At 51.5% G+C, this 19451-nt stretch overlaps 1 protein-coding gene across 3 annotated transcripts in view; it reads right to left on the bottom strand.

The window, feature by feature from the left end:
* Positions 1-19451, bottom strand: part of SHISAL1 (shisa like 1) — an 80542-nt gene that overhangs the window by 8761 nt on the left and 52330 nt on the right. Inside the window, exon 5 of one of the 3 annotated variants that reach the window (XM_060113830.1) lies at positions 2047-2230. The exons of the other annotated variants lie outside the window; for them this stretch is intronic. Within the exon in view, the coding sequence (XP_059969813.1) occupies position 2230 (1 nt within the window). The 3' untranslated portion in view covers positions 2047-2229. Of the gene's footprint in view, positions 1-2046; positions 2231-19451 lie in introns of those variants that run through there. 3 annotated transcript variants of the gene reach the window in all.

Below are 19451 nucleotides of genomic sequence, written 5' to 3'. Positions count from 1 at the left end.
AATTTTATTTATTTATTTATTTGTTTGTTTTTGGCTGCATTGGGTCTTCATTGCTGTGCATGGGCTTTCTCTAGTTGTGGCGAGCAGAGGCTACTCTTCATTGCAGTGCATGGGCTTCTCATTGTGGTGGCTTCTCTTTGTTGCAGAGCATGGGCTCTAGGCACATGGGCTTCAGTAGTTGTGGCACGTGGGCTCAGTAGTTGTGGCTTGTGGGCTCTAGAGTGCAGGTCCAGTAGTTGTGGTGCGTGGGCTTAGTTACTCTGCGGCATGTGGGATCTTCCCGGACCAGGGCTTGAACCTGTGTCCCCTGCATTGGCCGGCAGATTCTTAACCACTGCACCACCAGGGAAGCCTTAGGGAAGCCCTATGTGTGTGTATTAAACAGAATCTTCCTTCTGTTCAAATGCTCTTGAAAATGCACACACAAAAAGCAATTATCAGGCCACAAAGAAATTAAATTCTAAAAAGTAGATGTAAGACAACATTCTCTGATCACAGTACCCTAGAATTTGAAAATGTTAATAGCAAAACCACAAAATAAAACCCAAGAAGTTTAAAAATGCTTTAAAATAACTCTTGTGTCAAAGACAGAGCCAAAAATCAAAGTTGCAGAATATCTAGACAATAATGAAAATAAAAAGATTACATTTCAGAACTTGTGAGATGCAGCCAAGGCAATGCTCAGAGGAAAATTTATAGCTTTAAATATTTATATTAATAAATAAGAGAACATGAATTAGCTATCCAGCTCAAAAATTAGGGAAAAACAAGGCAAAATACTGAAGGAAGGCATTGGAAATCACTTGATAAATTAAAACTGAAATGAAGTTAAAAACATAAAAGGAAGAAATGAAAAAATAAATCCAATTTCTTATTCTTTTTGAAAAACAGGACACATTAACTGTTGGTGACTCTAATAAAGCAGAAGGAGAAAGTGACCACTTAAAAGTTATGTGTACTTTTCCTTTCCAATTCTGCTTCTCCACTATCTCTTAACCCCTCCAGATAGGCTTTTGACCCAACTCTTCTGCAGAGTTTACCCTTGTTAAGGTCACCAAAGACCTCCATGTTGCTAAATCCAGTGGTCAATTCTCAGCCCTCCTTTTACTTGTCCTCTTGGCAGCACTGACACAGGTGATCACTTCTCCTGCTTCCAGGACACTCCAGGCCCCTCTCTTGGTTCTCCTCCTAATTTTCTTGCTGCTTCTTCTCAAGCTCCTCCGTGGGTCCCTCCCCATCTTCTCGGTCTCCTCTTCTCCTTTCCATATCTACTCACTCCTGAGGAAATCATGTCCTCCCGAGGAATTAACTACTCTACATACATTAATGTCTCTTTCAGCCTCAAGCTCACACCATAGCTTCAAGCTGTCTACTTGACATCACCAACTGTATATTTAATAGGCATCTCAAACTTAATATGCTCAAAACTAAAATCCCGATCCTCTGCCCCAAATCAGCTTTTCCCACAATTTTCCTGACTGCAGTAAATACAACTCCAACAGAGTCCCAGAGCATCTTTGGCCCCTCTCTTTCTCTCACCCCCAAATCCAGTCCACTAGTAAATCCTTCAGATGTATACATCAACCTTGCCTTTCTGCCACCTCCATTGCTTCTACCATGGCCTCCTCGCTTATCAAGCTCTTCTGTCTATTCTCCATACAGCAGCCAGAGGGATCCTGTGAAAATCCATGTCACATATCATGTCCCTCCTGTGCTCACTGGCTCCCATCTCACTCAGAGTAGAAGCCAAAGACCTTCCTCTCCATCCGCTCTGGTCACATCCCTTATCTTCTCTTTTTTGCTCACTCCACTCCAGCCGCGATGGCTCATTTTACGTGTCAACTTGACTGGGCCACAGGGGTGGTGCCCGGATATTTGATCATACGTGGTCCTGGGTGTGTCTGTGAGGGTGTTTCTGGATGAGATGCATCTCTGAAGCTGTAGACTGAGTCAAGTGGATCACTTACCCAATGCAGGCAAACCTCCTCCAATCCACTGAGGGTCTGGATAGAAGAAACAGGCAGAGGAAGGGAGAATTCCCTCTCTGCCTTCCTGTCTTTGAGCTGGGTCATCAGTCTTTTCCCGCCTTCAGACTTGGATTTGGACTGGAATTTACACCATTGGCTCTCTTGGTTCTCAGGCCTTCAGACTTGGAGTGGTACTGGGCCATCAGCCCTGCTAGATCTCCAGCTTGCCAACTACAGGTCTTGGGACTTCTCAGCCTCCAAATCTGCATGAGCCAATTCCATGGAGTAAGTCTCTTTATATATATAGCTATCTCTATGTAGATTTTACATATTTTATCTGTATTATATATAGACATATATTTATAGAGAGATATCTATCTATAATCTAGATTTATATATAGATATCTACATCTATGTCTATACTATATCTATATCTGTATCGAAATCTATCCTATTGGTTGTGTTTCTCCAAGAACTTAGACCAAGACAGCACCTGCACCAGCATGCTTCCCTCTCTTCTCCCAGATAAACACGTGGCCATTCCCTTACGTCCTTCAAGTCACCTATTACTGAGACCTTCTCTGACCACCTTATTGAAAGTTGGACTCCATCATCAACTTCCTCCCTGCTCTCATAGTGTTTTTCTCGCTAGCACTTATCACCATCTAACAGTCCACGTATTTTATGTACGTATGTATTTTATTTTATTTTTATTTGGCTGTGCCGCCCTGCATGTGGGATCTTAGTTCCCTGACCAGGGATGGAATCTGCGTCCCCTGCAGTGGAAGCGCAGAGTCTTAACCGCTGGACCACCAGGGAATTCCACACGTATTTTAAATTGTCTGTAGCCTCCATATAAATGGGGGCTGGCCCACTACTCTACCCCCAGGACCAATAACGACACCTGGCACAGAGCAGGCACTCAGGAAAGATGGGGGGAACAGACAAATAACAAGAGAAGAACGAGGGAGCCTACCCACTCAACGCCTGTGCAACAAAATCAGAAACTTTGATGGGATGGGTGAATTTCCAAGACAATAGAAACTGCCCAGAGAATCCAGGAAAAGAGAATCTAAACAAAGCAATTGCCAAAAAGAAAGAGAGAAACTGTCCAATGGCAAATCCAAAGTCTAAAATAAGAGAAATGCAAATGAAAGCCATAATGAGAAAGCATTCCAGAGCACAGACCAAAGGAAGCTTCTTCATTCCTCCACTCATCACGTCTGCAGAGATCAAAAAGGTTGAGTGCACCATGTATTTGCTGGTTTTTGCGGGGGAAACCTCTGCTTTGTGCTGGTGGGAGGGACATCAGGTCACTCCTGGAAGGCAGCTTGGCGCGCACCCAAGTTATAGATGCGCATGCCCTCTGACCCAGTAATTCCACTTAACCATTATCCTACAAATACGCTCACAAGGGCAAAATTCTTACAAGCTCATTTATTGCAGTAATGTGGGTAAAAGTGGAGGATTAGGATCAAAGAAATGTCCATCATTGGGGAGCTGGTTCAAAAACAATGGCTCCCCATGCAGTGGAGACCAAAGCAGAATGATGCCTTCTGGAAGCCCCTGCTGGTGGCATCTTCTGCCAGGCCTAGGCTGGGTGCTGAGACACAGACCTGGAAGGAGTGGGACCAGCCCTCGAGTGCTCTGAGCTTGGGGGGAGCCACACTGGGACCCTAAAACAAGAGCGAAAGACCCGCACTATGTCAGTGCTGAGTGGCTGGGGGCGTGGCTTGGATGGGGGCGGGGACCCAGGGAAAACTCATGTCAGGAAGTGGGGGAAGGCACACCAGGAGGAGGGCGCAGCCTGAGCCAAGGCCAATCAGAGGGTCACAGCAGGTGACGCAGGATCTTCCTGGTGGGCTGAGGCTAGACAGACATCCACCGAGCACTTCAACTGACAGGTGAAGGCACTACATGAGATCCCAGGGCTCTGGGACGTAGACATGGAAGATCCTTCCTAATCCCAAGAAAGGCCAGAGTTAGGGCTGCTGTGATGGGGTATCTCTTCTGGGCTGGGCACTGTCGAAGCACTTTCTATGCCTAGTCTCACTTCGCTCTCCCAACAGCCCTACAAAGGGGGACTCCTATTTCTCCTATTTACAAGTGAGGAAACCGAGGCTCAGGAAGGTAGTGTGACTTGCGCAGAGTCACATATCTGGCTAGTGGCAGAGCCAGGAGTCCAGGCTGTGCTGCCAGCCACTGGGCTGCACTGCCACCCCTCAGGTGCAGGGTGGCGGCCTGGATAGGCTGGCTGTGGGGAGGCCAGTTGAGCAGCAGGCACTGCTGCCCTGGAGAGAGGGTGCAGGGCTGGGACCCAGATGGGGCCCACCAGGATAAGGAGGGTCTCCAGCTGGCTTCTGCAACCTAACCGGGGAGATAAGACAGAGCACCTGGCAATTTGAATAACAATGAACGCTTCCAGAAGGCTGAGAATCTGTCACAATAACTGCTCAGGATAAAAGCAGAGGCCTCAGGAGGCACAACATGACTAAACTGCAAGGTGAGCTGCAGAAACTGTGCCCACGGCACCGATAAGAGCTCAGCCTGGATCTAGGGGGGACAATAAGCCGGGAGTGGGGACAGGAGCTTTCAGCTCCATTTCTATTGCGTCCTCACAGCAACTTCTCACAAAGGGGTGAACAATGCGGGACCACCAGGGTGGTAAGAGGGCACTCCCACGGAGGGGAGAGCAGAGTCCCCCAGCACAGAAGGTGGCCTCTTAGTGGCAGAAGGTGTGGTCATGGGGAGCGGCATGGAGGAGGTGTGCTCGTGTAATGAGGATAGAACGTGAAACGCAAGCATGGAGAAAATGCAACGTAAAACTACTGCAGGGAGCTGCCCTACAAGCCCCCTGAAACAACGGGCTAAGATGAGAAAGACTGGTGAGGAGGTGGGGGAGGAGGAACTCTCACCCACGACCTGGGGAGTGCAAAATGGTTCATCTGCTTTGGGAAACTGGGGGAGCTGTACATGCTGATGTTGAATATATGCCTGTCCCATGATGCTACATATAAACCTGTGTGAGTAGAACTCAGGCCCCCAAAGAGGTCCCCATCCTAATCCCCAGAGGTTGTGAATGTGGCCTCACGTGGTGAAAGGGATTCTGCTGGTGCGAATGAGTCGAGGGCCTTGTGATGGGGAGACTGGTTACCTGGCAGCACAGGCTGGACTCCTGGCTCCACCACTAGCCAGATATGTGACTCTGCGCAAGTCACACTACCTTCCTGAGCCTCGGTTTCCTCACCTGTAAATAGGGGAAATAGGGCTAGGGCTGTTGGGAGAGTGAAGTGAGACTAGGCATAGAAAGTGCTTGGACAGTGCCCAGCCCAGAAGGGATACCCCATCACAGCAGCCCTAACTCTGGCCTTTCTTGGGATTAGGAAGGATCTTCCATGTGGGCCTGGGGTCATCACAAGGGTCCTTAAAAGAGGGGGGAAGGACGGTCAGAGTCAGAGAAAGAGATGTGAGGATGGAAGCAGAGGTCAAAGGGATGCCATCAAAGGAAGGGCCCACACGCCATGGAACACAGGTCACCTCCACAAACTGGCAAAGCCCAGGGAACAGATTCGGAACCTCCAAGGAACCAGCTCTGCCAGCACCTGAATATTAGGGGTTCATAAGGCTCATTTTGAACTTCTGCCCATCAGAACTATAAGAGGATAATTTGTGCTGTTCTAAGCCACTGAGATTGTGGTCACTGGTTGCAGCAGCCACAGGACACTTGAACGACACCCAAGAGAAATGTGTTCACCCATTCACCAGAGTACTTGGCTGTGAATGTTCAGAGCAGCTTTATGGATAATAGAAACAACCCAAATGTCCTCAGCAGGTAAAGGGATAAGCAGAGTGTGCTACATCCATATGATGGAGTACTACACAGCAGTGAAAAGAATAGGCTCTTGACATGCCCAACAACATGGGGGAATTCACCTCATAGATAAAATGTTGCGTGAGAGACACTGACCCCAGGCCCCACACCAGCCAATTCCAGCCTAGGAACAGCCCACGGTTGGGCAAAATCACTCAGGGGCTGGACGTCAGAGGAGTGGTGTTGAGGGGACGCGAGGAAGCCTGGGTGTTGGAATGTTTCAATTTCAGATTGAAATTCACCAAGCTGTAGCATCAAGATGGGCACTTTATATACTTCAACTGGGAAACAGTGACCAACCTCAGGAAATGAACCTCTGGCCTCACCTTGCATGCCCCAGTGACGGGGAGCTCACTACCTAGTGAGGAAAGCAGCTGGGCTGTGGAGGGAGGCTTCCTGGCAGGAGGCTCTTCCTCTCCTGAGCCCGTAACCTGCTTCTGGCCTCCTCCTCCCCCTGCTGCCAGCTCGGCCTCGGGGTCCTTCACTCTAGTCCTGCAGACACGGTCAGGCTCCACGAGCCTGACAGCGATCAGGCTTCTCTGGATCAGGGCTTCCTTCCGTCCTCCCCTGCTTCAGGCGAGAGCTGCCTGGGCCCAGGCCCCTGGGGTCCCATCAGACTGCTGTCACCTGCTGTCAGTCACCTGCTAAGTGGGGACTTTGTGAGGCTCCCAGGAAGCAGAGCGTGTGAGAACACCTCGCTCGCAGAAAGCACTCAGGGCACGGATGTCCTGTGAAGTGGGCGGGGAAAGCGTTTCACAAAGGGGTCCTTAGAGACCCTCTAGGAAATTTTTATTTTGCCTTTAGCAAGACAGCTTGTTGGGCCTCTAGACGGATGAAGAGGGGCAGTGATCCAGGTGCAGACGGAGCGGCTGAGCAAGGGAAGGTGCGTGTGTATGTGTGTGTATGTATGTGTGTGTATGTGTGTGTGTGTGTGTCCGTGTGGAATGTCTGGGTGTGTGATGTGAACAGTGTCTCTGTGTGTGGTGCATGTGTATCTGTGTGTGCTGGGGAGGCTTTGGGCTAACTGGGTCCCCCTTGAGACCTGGCACCGTGGAGGTGCTCCCAGCAGAGGGTAAAGAACCCGACTGTGGAATCAGGTTGCTTCTCACTGGCTGTTTGACTTCGAATGTGCCAGAGACCTCTCAGAACCTTAGTTTCCACATCCATAAAATGGCCAGAAAACACCTGTCCTGAGAGGCCGTGGTACAGGTGAGACGGGCAGCGCTCTCCCAAGTGCCCCTCGCACCCCAGCTGTGGGTCACCGGGTCTCCAGGAAAAATGAGAGGTCTTGTTTGTGGACAAATTAGAATGATTTGGGGTCATAAGGCACTGCTTCATTTGAAAGAATCTAACATGAAACCTCACTTTCTTCCTGAAGAGAGAAGCCAGCTGCGTAAAAGGCCAGGCGGATGGGAAGGAGAGATGATGCCTTTGGGTGTCAGACAAACCGTCGCCTCCGTGTGTTTGCAGGAGTCGCTGACTGTGTCGCGGGACGGACACGGGGCATCATGGGAGCAGCGGGCAGAGGGCCGGGCATTCGGTCCTGGCATCTGAGGCCGACCCCGCTGCTCCAGGATCCCCTGTCTTCAGGCCTTCTGGGCTCCGTCTGCCTCGGGGGCTGCTCCTCCCCAGACTCCTTTGCCGGTGTCCCCTGGTCCCTTCCCCCACACTTCATCCTCTCCCCAGGTGACTTCCTGGCCCCTTCACGACATGATTCCGTGACAAGCCCCCTTGGCCAAATCCAAGCTGGGATTCAACCCAGGTTTTCCTCCAAGCTCCTCCCTGACTTGTGGGTGGCACCGACATCACCCCATCCATGCTCACAGGCACCTCAGACCGCAGACACTCCACGAGGCTGATCCCCAAAGCCATGCCTGCCCCTGGGTCCCCACCTTGAAAAAATCCCACCAGCATCTCCCCAGCGGCTCAGGCCTGAGTCCGGGACACGGTCTTTGGAGCGCCTCACCCCCAGCCAATCCACCAGCTGGTCCTGTGGGCTGTCTGCTTCCTTCTCTGCTCCTGCCACAACCCAGCCTGCAAGACAGTGCCAGCCTCTGCTGGACAACCAGCTCCCTTCCCCACTCACTGCCAGGGGGAGCTTTTAAAAAGGCACCTGTCCCTTTCCTGGAGGGTTTCCCCGGTCCCGGGATCAGGAAGCCCACCCCTCACCATGGCCCTGCACATCAGACACTCCCTGCATCTCCCATCCCTCCCCTCCTGTGCTCCCCCTTTCTCCCCACACTCCTGCACCTTGATTTCCTTCTGGTGCATGAATGCACTGGCTCTCTCTGCCTCAGTGCCTTTGCACATGCCACTCCGGGACCTGGAATGTTCCCCGAGCCCACCTCAATCTCCTCCAACCTTGGCAGCTCACTCTTTTCCATCCTAAAGGTCTCAGCTGCCCAGAGAGGTAGGAGCAAAATACAGAGGGCCATGAATGCTGAACCGAGGGCCCGTCCTTATCCTGCAGGCCACAGGAGCCTCAGAAAGGCTTATGGCTGAGGAGGGCTGCCCAGGTGCCTCTGCAGATGCAGGGCTGAAGGCTGCTCTGGCGGGTAGCGGGAAATAGAGGAGGGGTCCATGGGGAGCTGTGCCTGGCTCTGGGGGCATCATTGTTGAAGCCCAGCATGTACCCTTCCTGCCCGTACCCTTTACTCTTCTGCCTGGTGGCATTTCTCACAGAGCTTTGGGTCTTTAAACCTCTACATCTTAAAGGTTAATTTTTAATGTTGCTTTGGTAAATATTTGATGCTGCTGCTTCCACAGGCGCTCTGCATTCTACATTAAATGCCATAAGGTGCTCCAGACTTTGTCCTTTTCATTTGCAGCTTCTGTCCTTAACTCCCCCCTCCTCCTGCTCTACAGAAAGAAAGACTCTCTCTCTTTGTTTCCTGCTACGATCTTTTCAAAGCGCTTTCCACATCCATTCTTGTCCCCTATCGGCGTCTCCATTAGCCAGGTAGAAGGTCAGAGAGGTCTAAGTTGAAAGGCACCGTAGAAGCATTCTCTCCCTTCCCTCGACTTACACGAGGGGACAGTAAAGCTTGGGGAGGCACAAGGCTGCCCAAGGTTAAACAGCAAGCCAGTGGCAGAGGGGGTTGAACGAGCAGCCGTGATGGCCAGCCCAGGCTCTGCTCTGGGCCCTGGGATCCCCCATAGGACTCAGACTGTCCTTGTTTTCTCAGTGCAGTGGGCACAGATGTGACAACAGACCATGTGGTCCTGGCTGTGATGGGAGCATGGAGCAGGGGGAGAAATCCTCCAGAGGATGGAGGGAGGCGAGTGACCTGAGCAGGGCTTTGAGGGGTGAGTAGGAGCTTGTGGGGAGCTGGGGTAGGGAGCCCAGTGAGGCCAGGCTTGGGTGAGCGTCTCACAGGCACAGACGGAGTCTGATCCATTCTGTGTCCTCAGCCCTGGCCCGGGGCCCAGGCTTTGGTCCAAACTCTCTGGGAAATTAATGTGCCTCCTTGCTCCAGGGCACTTGCACCTTGCCCTTGGCCATCCATGGCTCCTGGTCCCCTGACCCTGGCAGCATCCATGCCTCTATGCTCCCTCAGTCTGGGCGCTGACCTGGCCCTGTTCCTATTTTACTGCGCCCCTGGCTGCGTCAGGTGCCCTGGCCTCTCCCTGCCGCCCTTCCCGCTGCCCTAGGGTCAGGACAGAGGTGGCAGGAGAGGGCTGAGGCTTGGGCCAGGGACACACCCAAGCATATGAACATGCACACAACACACACATCCACACACACACGATACACACATGCGCACACACTATGCCCAAACTACACACCTGCACTTCACATGCACTATATGCTACACAGGTACACTACAGCCACACTATGTACACAAGCCACACACACAGACTGCACCCTCCTACCCACGTTGTACACACACACACCCCTAGTCTTGGCCTTTCCAGGCAGGCTTCACGGCCAGGGAGGAGGCCATCTCTCAAGGGCAACATGACATGAGTCAGCCGGTCCTCCTGGGACCTCCCTCTGCCCACCTGGCTCACACCTGGCCCTCCTGGCGCCTGCATCTCTGCAGCTCTCACGATGCATGTTCCCCTTTACACGCCCCTCTGCCCCGCAGCCCCCGCCCTGCCTCTTCTCTCGTGTGTCCTTCTGGGCTGTGGCCACACGCGTGTCACCCACGTCAGACCCCACAGTGGTCCTTGGCACTCCCCCTCTCCCGTCTCCCCACATCCACTCCCTCTGTAGGTCCCGCCTAGTCCACCTCCAAGATACTTCCGAATTGGTCCATTGCTCCCCATCACCACCCCCCAGGCTCTACCATCCTGGTCTCTTCCCCGGGGCACAGCGGCGGCCTATGCTCGGCCTCCCTGCCTCCACTCCCGCCTCCCACTGTAAGCCCTGCCCGGGCCACGGACGGGGGAGCTCCCACCAAACTCCCATCAGACCAAGTCGCCTGATGCTGAAAGCCCTCCACCCACCCCACGTTTTCCTTAAACTCACAGACACACTCCCTCCCATCACGAGGCCGCCAGCTGTGAGTCGCACCATCGGCCGGAACAGTGGTTTTTCATGATGGAGCGGGCAAGGCTCCATCAAATGCACACAGCCATGGGGGCACATCTGGAGGTGAGAGACGTGACCCCTGGAGTCGTGTAAGTGATGGTGCTGGTCAGGGTCACAAGGACACAGCCACTGGGGTGCTATTGTAGCGACTGGTGTGTCCACACTTGGGGGCAGGGAAGGTCCAGAAAGAGGCATCAAAGGTTCGGAGGAGGGTCACTCAGAGGTGCTGGATGGGAGAAGGGGGCGCATTTGCAGGGGGGCTGGGAGCCAAGTGACAGCCGAGGGGCCTGGATTCATAGAAGGCTCTGGCATTCTACCAGCTCCCCAGGACGTGTCTGCGGGGTCCGCTGGCCTGGGGACAGCGGTCAGGAAGGAGGGCTGGACACAGACGGCAAAGCTGAAGACAGATGGCGGCCCAGGGTGCCTCTGCAGCCGTGTCTCCCTGGCTCTGAGACCACCAGGGCCGAGGACGGCTGTCCCCAGCCTCCCAAATTTCAGACGACTCTAGCCGGCCTCACCAGGGAGTGGGCTCTGGGATGTGAAGACCCCAGGGTGACCAGGCCACAACAGGACAAGCCAGCACCCTATCCCCCTGTCTCGTCTCTTTGGATGAGTTGTGACATAAACCCTCGGCAAACTCCAGCTGAGCAGGGGGCATTTGGCAGGGAGCTCTTTTCCCACCCACAAAGTGAGCAGAGACAAGGAAAGGGGGTCCTTTGGGGGTCTTTCCTATGAGTGGGGTGCTGGATTAGGTCCTCTGCACACCCTCTCAGATTCCGTCTTCACTATCCACCCCCATGCCAGGTGGGGATTATTTGCTCCCCCACCAATGTCTACGCTGCAGCTCAGAGAGGTAAAGCAACTTGCCCAAGGATGCACAGCTGGGCAGCCCAGAACCTGGTGCCAGCCCAGCCCAGGGGACTCCCAGGATGCAACACCCAGAGATTCCCAAAGCCATGTTCCCAGACCTCAGGGCAGGATGGAACCACTCCCAGATCTCGCGGCCAAAGTGACCTGGCAACGGGCTCTCCCCAGCACCCTGTGGGTGCCTTAGAAACAACCAGAAGACCATCCTGGAAGGCTCTGGTGAGGAGCGGGGGAGCGGGTGCCCTCTTGGCCCACAGGCAAGTGCAGGTTTCCATAGTTCCGACGGGACTGGAATGCTCACATTGAGAGACATTTGCTGCACCAATGAGCATCTATTCTTGGAAGCAAATATTTTAGCAGCTAAAGCCAGAGTGTTAATGGCGGGGAAGGGGGAGCAGGATAAAGAAGGAAAGCTTCCGTGGTCCCCCAGACCCACACCGATGGAGATAAATTCCTTCTTCCCATGCCCCCTGGCTCCTGATCTGGGAGCTGGGCCTGGGAAGAGCCCTTGAAATAAAGGGTCTGGGGGAACATAACAGTCATCAGCCCAACCACGATTTCCCTCCCTGGTGACCCCGCTTTGTCTGGTTACACCTGCTGCAGCCCAGAGGGCGATTCTATGGGATTCCTGTCAAATTGACATAAAGGAGCATCCTCCTTTCTTGGGGGTAATGATCCCCGAGATTCGCCCAGGCCTGCATGGAAACATCTCTGTTAATTGCTCAGGCGAGCTGGCATCTTTGTTTACACAGTAGCTACCGCAGTTACTGGGTTAGGGAATTTTAATTGATTTCAAACTTGGGAGCTGGGTGGGCCGTGTGGGTCTCCTCCAGGCTGGGTGGCCAGGTGTGAGGGCAGGATTGCAGGAGCCCCACCCAGGGTTTGAGCGGCCGCCTGGCAGTGTGCCCCTGGGAATAGGGGCGCCACGGGACTGATCTCCTGCTCTGTTGCCCTGATGCCCCCGTTTTCACAGACAAGCAAACAGGCTTGGCAGGAGCGAGTGACTGGCCCAAGGTCACAGGGCCTGTGGATCTGGTTGGCTGGACCCAAGGCCCTCACTCCCCACCTCCCCACCCCTGCCCTGGCTGAGCTTCATCCTGGGCCCAGAGACAGTGGGTCTAGTTCATTCTGGAAGTGCATTTTCAGTGACTTTCCCAAAACCTTCCCTGAGGTATATTCTCCCTATGGCTGAATACCTTGATTTTCCAGGCAAAGCAAGTGGAGGGCCAGGATCAATTTCCTGCCCATCACCGGCCAGCGTTCCTTGCGGGCAGGGCTGATCCTGTCTCATCTTTCTACCCCCAGCACTTAGCACAGCCGTGACCTAGTGCCAACCTTAGATAAAGTACTGGTTGAATAATTGAGGGAGTTAAGTGTGCCCAAGCTGCAGCTGCACAGCAATGCAGACTGTTTCAGGAAAGGAAGAGAGCAGGATGGAGCTGGAGAGTTTTCAAAGGGATGTCCGAGATGTTTCCTCGGGGTCTGAGACCCAGATGTGTGACAGGGAGGGCTGACCAGGCTCTCTGCCTTCCCACCCCCACTGATTTCTCCGTGCCCAGAAGAACCAGGATCTGGAAAGGGTGGATGAATCTCCCTCCAGAATCACCTTGCTTCTTGTCCCAGCTACTGCTGCCCGGGATGCCTGCCTACGGGTGTCCCAGGGAACGCCAGGACCCTGCTTTCACAAGCACCTAAGAACATGTTTGCTTCTCCACAGTAAGGGGCACAGACCACTGGGGCAGGCAGATCATTGGAGGTGCCATCTGAGCCATGCATAGCGATGAGCTGGTAAACATTTAATGACCTGTTCTCCGGCGGTGGGGGGCGGAGAGCCCTGATTTGTAGCATTTGCTGCCCATTCCCATGGTGTAAATACTGCCAATATGATGTAGCTGATGGCAGAGTTGGGGAGAGATGGGTGGTAACCACCATCATGCACGTTTGCATCACACAGATACAACAGACCTAAAACCTCAAGAGCATAGAAAGTAGCCAATGTAGCATTGCAATTAGGAAGTGAAGAGTTTCAAGTATCTATTACCTTTGTGTTTAATAAAATTTATTTAATTGGAAGTTTAGAACATTGAATTTTTATAGTGGTTTAACTATGGGCTCTGAAAATTTCTCAGAATTTAACTACCAGTGCTGCTGAGGTGGCCCCAGCAACTCTTGGATATGTTTATGGATTTGTTTTATGTGTATTAGGAAAAATGTAACTTTTTAAAAAATTGAAGTATAGTTGATTTACAATGTTGTGTTAATTTCTGGTGTACAGCAAAGTGATTCAGTTATACATATATTCTTTTTCATATTCTTTTCCATTATGGTTTATCATAGGATATTGGATATAGTTCCCTGTGCTCTACAGTAGGACCTTACTGTTTATTTTATATATAGTAGTGTGTATCTGCTAATCCCAAACTCCTAACTTACCCCTCCCCACCCCTTTCCCTTTTGGTAACCAGAAGTTTGTTTTCTATGGCTGTGAGTCTGTTTCTGTTCCATAAATAAGTTCATTTGTGTTGTGTTTTAGATTCCACATGTAAGTGATATCATATGGTATTTGTCTTTCTCTTTCTGACTTACTTCACTTAGTATGATAATCTCTAGGTCCATCCATGTTGCTGCAAATGGCATTATTTTGTTCTTTTTTATGGCTGAGTAGTATTCCATTGCATACATATATCACATCTTCTTTATCCATTCATCTGACTATGGACACTTAGGTGGCTTCTGTGTCTTGGCTGTTGTAATTAGTGCTGCTATGAACACTGGGGTGCATGTATTTTTTGAATTAGAGTTTTAGTCTTTTCCGGGTATATGCCCAGGAGTGGGATTTCTGGATCATATGGTAGGTCTATTTTTAGTTTTTTAAGGAAGCTCTATACTGTTCTCCATAGTGGCTGCACCAATTTACATTCCCACCAACAGTGTAGGATGTTTCCCTGGAAATATGTAAAGATATGATTGCTTAGAGCAAGTTTGAGTTTTCTAACCAAAAAAATGGCTTGATTTAAGATCAATTAAAAATGTGGTAAGTAAATAGTACAGGGAGAGAGATACACAGTCAAAAGGAACACCTAACAGCTGAAATTTGGGAAAGAAATGTTGTTGATGGAAATGGCTTCAATTATCACCTGTCTTGGGGGCACAGTAAAATAAGTGGGCAACCCGCAGGAGAGGAAATACAATTAATTAACAAATGAAAGGAAAGGTGTTCAACCTCACTAATAATCAAAAAAATGCAAACCCCCGTGCTGGAGAGGGGGCTGTGAAATGAGCATCCTCAGAAGATGCTGGTGGGTGACAGTCCCTTTGGGAATGAGGCTGGCACCTATATAAAGAACCATAACACTGTCACACCCTTAGACTCAATAATTTGCCGGCCTGGAATCTATCCAGAGGAAATAATTCAGAAAAGGGAAAACCATAAACACTTAAAGGTGTTTGTCGCCACCCCTGATTTTCTAGAGTATGTGCCTCCCCTGCAATGTTTTTTTGTCACAGTAAAAAAACTGTAAGCTGTATAAATGCCTTGTTGTAGGGGAATGGCTAAATTAATGCCAGCATATGGAATCTAGACTACTTGGGAGCTGCTAAAATGATATTTAGAAAAATTAAGTCAAAACCACAGGACAATGGCTAATTTAATGTTAAGTGAATAAAATTAGAATGCAAAATGATGTGCACAGTCATTCCCCGGCCATAACCATGGGGGATACGTCCCAAGACCCCCAGTGGGTACTTGAAACTTCAGAGAGAACCAAACCCTACTTATATTATGTTTTCTTCTATACGTACATACCTGTGATAAAGTTTAATTTAGAAATTAGGCACAATAAATATAATAAGGCACATTTAACAACAATGACTAATAATAAAATGGAACAATTATAACAATACACTGTAATAAAAGTTATGTGAGAGTGGTCTCTCTCTCTCTCTCTCTCTCAAAATACCTTATTGTACCAATTTAATGTCTTTTCCATCTTAATGAAGCACTTATGAGGCACTGTGGCCGTTACTTTTGCAGTTTGAGGTGTGACAGCGAAACTAGCACAAATTTCTTTTTCCTTTTTCACAGCGTCACGGGTAGAAGATTCGTTCTTGCCGTAGATCTTAGCAAGATCTTAGCTATTTTTCTTTCCACTCTGAGCACTTTCATCCTTTCACTTAAAGGATCCACTTCGTGGCTTCCCTTTGGCACAACTGACGTGTCAGCATCGCTGCACTTGCTCCGAGAGGCCGTGATTAAGTAGATAAGGGTCACTTGAACACAAACCCTGTGACACCACAACTGCCCATCTGATAACCAAGAGGGTTACTAAGTGACTGATGGACAGGACAGCCTGGGCAACGGGATGTTTCACATCCGGGGCAAGATGGCATGAGATTTTATCACACTACTCAGAATGGTGTGCAATTTAAAACTTACGAATTGTTTATTTCTGGAATCTTCCATTTAATATTTTCAAACCGAGGTTGACCGCAGGCAACTGAAACCGGGTAAAGGGAAACTTTGGATAAAGGAGAAACACTGTACGTCATTATTGGAAGAGTGTAAAAGCACGTGCATAAGAAAGCAGAAAATGCGAAACACCTGTGCGTGTTGGGAGGTTCTGTGGCTTCTCTTGTCTACCTTTACTCTTTGCACTAATAACATACCAATAATTACGATGACCATTTACGGAGGCCCCTATCACATGCCGGGCCCTGTTCCAATCCTCTCAGTCGCCCCGCAGGGTCGGTCTACTGAGTCCATTTTACGGATGGGAGAACTGAGGCTCAGAGAAGTGAAATAATTTGCCCGAAGTTCCCCACTAGCAAGCGGAGGCACCATCTGAACCCCAGGTCGATACTGCGTCCAGACCAGAGAGGGCTTGGTCTGCCGGTGCCTGGAGCCCCAGACCTCATGCTCTTTTGGAGGACCCTCAGGGTCCTGCCCCAGGGATGGGTGAGGCCTGACTTGCACAGGGAGCCTGTCATCAGGTCCAGCATGGGGCTGGGTGCTTTGTGAGTGCCATCTCAGGGTGTAGCTCTCACAGCGGGAGAAGTACCGGGGGAGACCCTGCTTCCCATTCCAAGAATGCGGGCTTTGGAGTCAGCTAGACCTGGGTGTGAATTCTGGCTCAGCGGCTGTGCAGCTCTGGGAAAGTTGCTAACTCTCGCTGAGGCTCAGTTTCCTCCTCCATGCACGGAGTCAGGGTGGCCAAGCTGGGGACGTGAACTGGCACCGTCTGCTGCAGCTGCTTAGCTTACCAGTTCCTCAGGAAATGGGAGCTCCTTTTATTAACAATAATGATGCAATTCACTCATCGGTCTGACATTTACTAGGTGCCTAATATGTGCCAGGCTCCGGGAAGAAGAAGATGCATTGACTCAACACTTATTTATTGAGCGCCTACTTCTAGGTGCTGGGAGCACGACTGGGCACGAGACAGACCAATCCCAGCTCTCCCGGGATTCCTTACAGCAGAGGAGACAGCAGACAAGAAAGCAAACACAGCAGAGGGGGTGAGCTCCATGTAGAAACCGAAAGAGAAAAGGGGGAGTAGAGGGGGACGGTGGGGTGGGAAGGCTGTTGCTATCTTATAAACCTTGACCAGGGAGGGCCTCTGGAGGAGGGGACATCTGGGCAGGAACCTGGTGGAAGAGAGAGAGAGCAAGCCATGCAAATATCTGGGAGGAGAGCTTGTCAGGCAGAGGGAGTGGCAGGTGCAAAGGCCCTGAGGTAGGGGTGAGCTTGGCAAGCTCCGGGAGCCGCAGGGAGGCCAGAGTGGCTGCATCAAGTGGGGGAGAGGAGGGCAGAGGGGCTGGGGAGGGGTGTCAGGTCAAGCTGTGAGCCAGTGAAAGAATTTTCTCCCCCAGTGAGAAAGGCATCGGTGGGTTCTGATTCACGTTTGAAAGGGCTCGTTCTGTTGCTCCATGTGGTTGGGGGGTGGGGGTGGGGGGTTGAGAGGCAAAGGATAGAAGCAGGGAGAGAATTAGGAGGCATTGTCTCGACCCTGGTGGGAAGATGGACTGGAATGGTTGGTCTTGGGAGAGGGGTGCGGAGGGAGAGCTGACAGGACATGTGAAGCGGGAAAGAGAGGGTGGGGTCAGCTTGGCTCCAAGATTCTGTCCTGAGGAGACGGCGGGAGGGGGCGGGGGTCCCTGGATGTGCTCATCTGTCGACCGTGTCTACTGAATATCTGGGTGAGTCTGGAGTCGGGGGAGACGCGGGTGGAGACAGACCAGGGGTCAGGTGCAGGGGGACAAGACTGTAAATGTGGGCCGGGTGGGGTTCCTGGGGAGGGGGGGTGGAGATTGGAAGAAGAGGCTCAAGGAAGGGCCCTCCAGTGTCTAAGGCTGCAGAGACAAGGAGGGAGCAGTGAAGTGAACTGAGGTGAGGCCAGTGAGAGGCCGGGAGCTATGAGGGGGTAGTGCCCAGGACCCGGGGCTCCCCGGGGCTCCCCACTTTTCCTCAGCCTTTTCCCTCCTCTGGGACATTGCCAAGCTGCTCTCTCTGCCCTTTCTCCACTTCCAGAAAACTCCTACTCATCCAATGAAACCCTTCCTTGTGTTGATCGCTGTCCGGTACTCAGCCAAGAGGGCTGTGGACCCTGGGGACAGCTGACTGCCATCTTCAACACTGCAGAAAGCCTGCCACACCTCGATGTGATGCCGGGGAGAGATGAAAAACATTTGTACAGCAGTTTCTATATGTCAGGCTCTTCCCACGTCTCATTTAGCCAGACAGCACCTTGTGAGGCGATTTTAATCACCCTGCTTTCCAGGTGAGGGCAGTTTGGCTAAATCAGGTGCTGGAGGTCCTCTGGCCACCAAGAAACAGGGGAGCAGGATTTGAACCGAGGTCTGCCAGCCTCCAAGAGCCTCTGCCCCTCACCACTCTGCTTCCTACCTGTAAAGAAATAGAGTTTCGTAGCAGGTGGAGTTGTTCAGACGCAGGCAGCTGGCTTTGGAGGAGTGAGCCCTCCATCCCTGGGTAGCACACACCTGGGCAGGGATGGGCAGGGGGTTTCAATGCCAACACCGGAAACCCTCTCATCCTGGAGGCCAAGGGACCGGGGCACGAGAAGAGCGTTGCTCTGAGAGGTGGGAGGTCAGAAGCCCCCAGGTAGCCAGAGACACAGAAGTGGGTCATGGAGTGACAGACCGTCTCTCAAGGCACAATGAATGCAGCCATTAAAGCACTGCTCATGAAAACTTCTCAATAACGCGGGCAGCTCGCCATGACATAATGTTGAATTAAAAACCCAAGACACACAATTTTCTGGGCGAAGGCAACAGCTATAAAACGAAATGATGCTCTGATGACAAGAGAGGGCTGGAGGGGAGAAGGGGCTGCGTTTGGTGGTGAGGCCATTTGGTCCATTCCTCGCGTGCTCTCCACCGAGCATGGGCAATTTTATGATGGAAAATTTGGCATGAAAAGAAAGGAAACTGTCACGGCTACTTGGTGGAGGGCTGAGGTGTAGGAAATTATAATCAAGACCAGAGATAAGGGCCCCCGTGCTCTGGCTCCAGGCGGCCCTGCCTCTCCATGCATCTCATCATCCCCTCCCAGAGAAGACCCTAAGCCTTGAGAGACAGGGAGGGGGCAAGGAGGGGGCGAGATGTTGCAGGAATTGCGCAGGTCACATGACTCAGGAGGGCAGCTGTGGGATTTGAACTCTGGACTGCCCGTGGCTTTCCCTCCAAACTGCTTCATCCACCCCCTTCCCTTCTGCTCCAATATCACAATTTACTCCTTGGTATGAGTGGGAAAATCCACCAGCATGGTCCCTTTGGACGTGGGCTGGTTGGTTCTTTTTTCTGGACCCTGGAGACTGGTGCCTTCAAGGGCTGGGTTGGGGTCTCTGTTGGGGTTTATCACCCTCGAGGAAGGGGAAGAGCAGGAAAAGAGAAGGCCTTGAGCACCGGAAGACTTTCTGGGGGGCGTTTCTGGCCTCTTGTGGAATATTATTAGCAAAGGGGGTTTCACTAGAAAAAGAATCTATCTGATAATTCTATCAGAGAAAAGAACCCTGAGTCGCACTCTGTTCCTGGACAGCTGCTCCCTTCGGAGACCTCGTGGGCCTGACCCTTCACCTGGGCCTTTGCATGTTCTGTTTTTCCTACCAGCAGCACCCTCCCAGCTTTTTTTTTTTTTTTTTTTTGCCTAACTCTTACTCATCCTTAAAGATCATTCCAGCCACCACCTCCTCCAGGA

The sequence above is a fragment of the Mesoplodon densirostris genome, chromosome 11 (assembly GCF_025265405.1).
Source record: "Mesoplodon densirostris isolate mMesDen1 chromosome 11, mMesDen1 primary haplotype, whole genome shotgun sequence".
Classification (NCBI taxonomy): Eukaryota; Metazoa; Chordata; class Mammalia; order Artiodactyla; family Ziphiidae; genus Mesoplodon; species Mesoplodon densirostris.
This window is presented reverse-complemented; position numbering and strand designations above follow the sequence as displayed.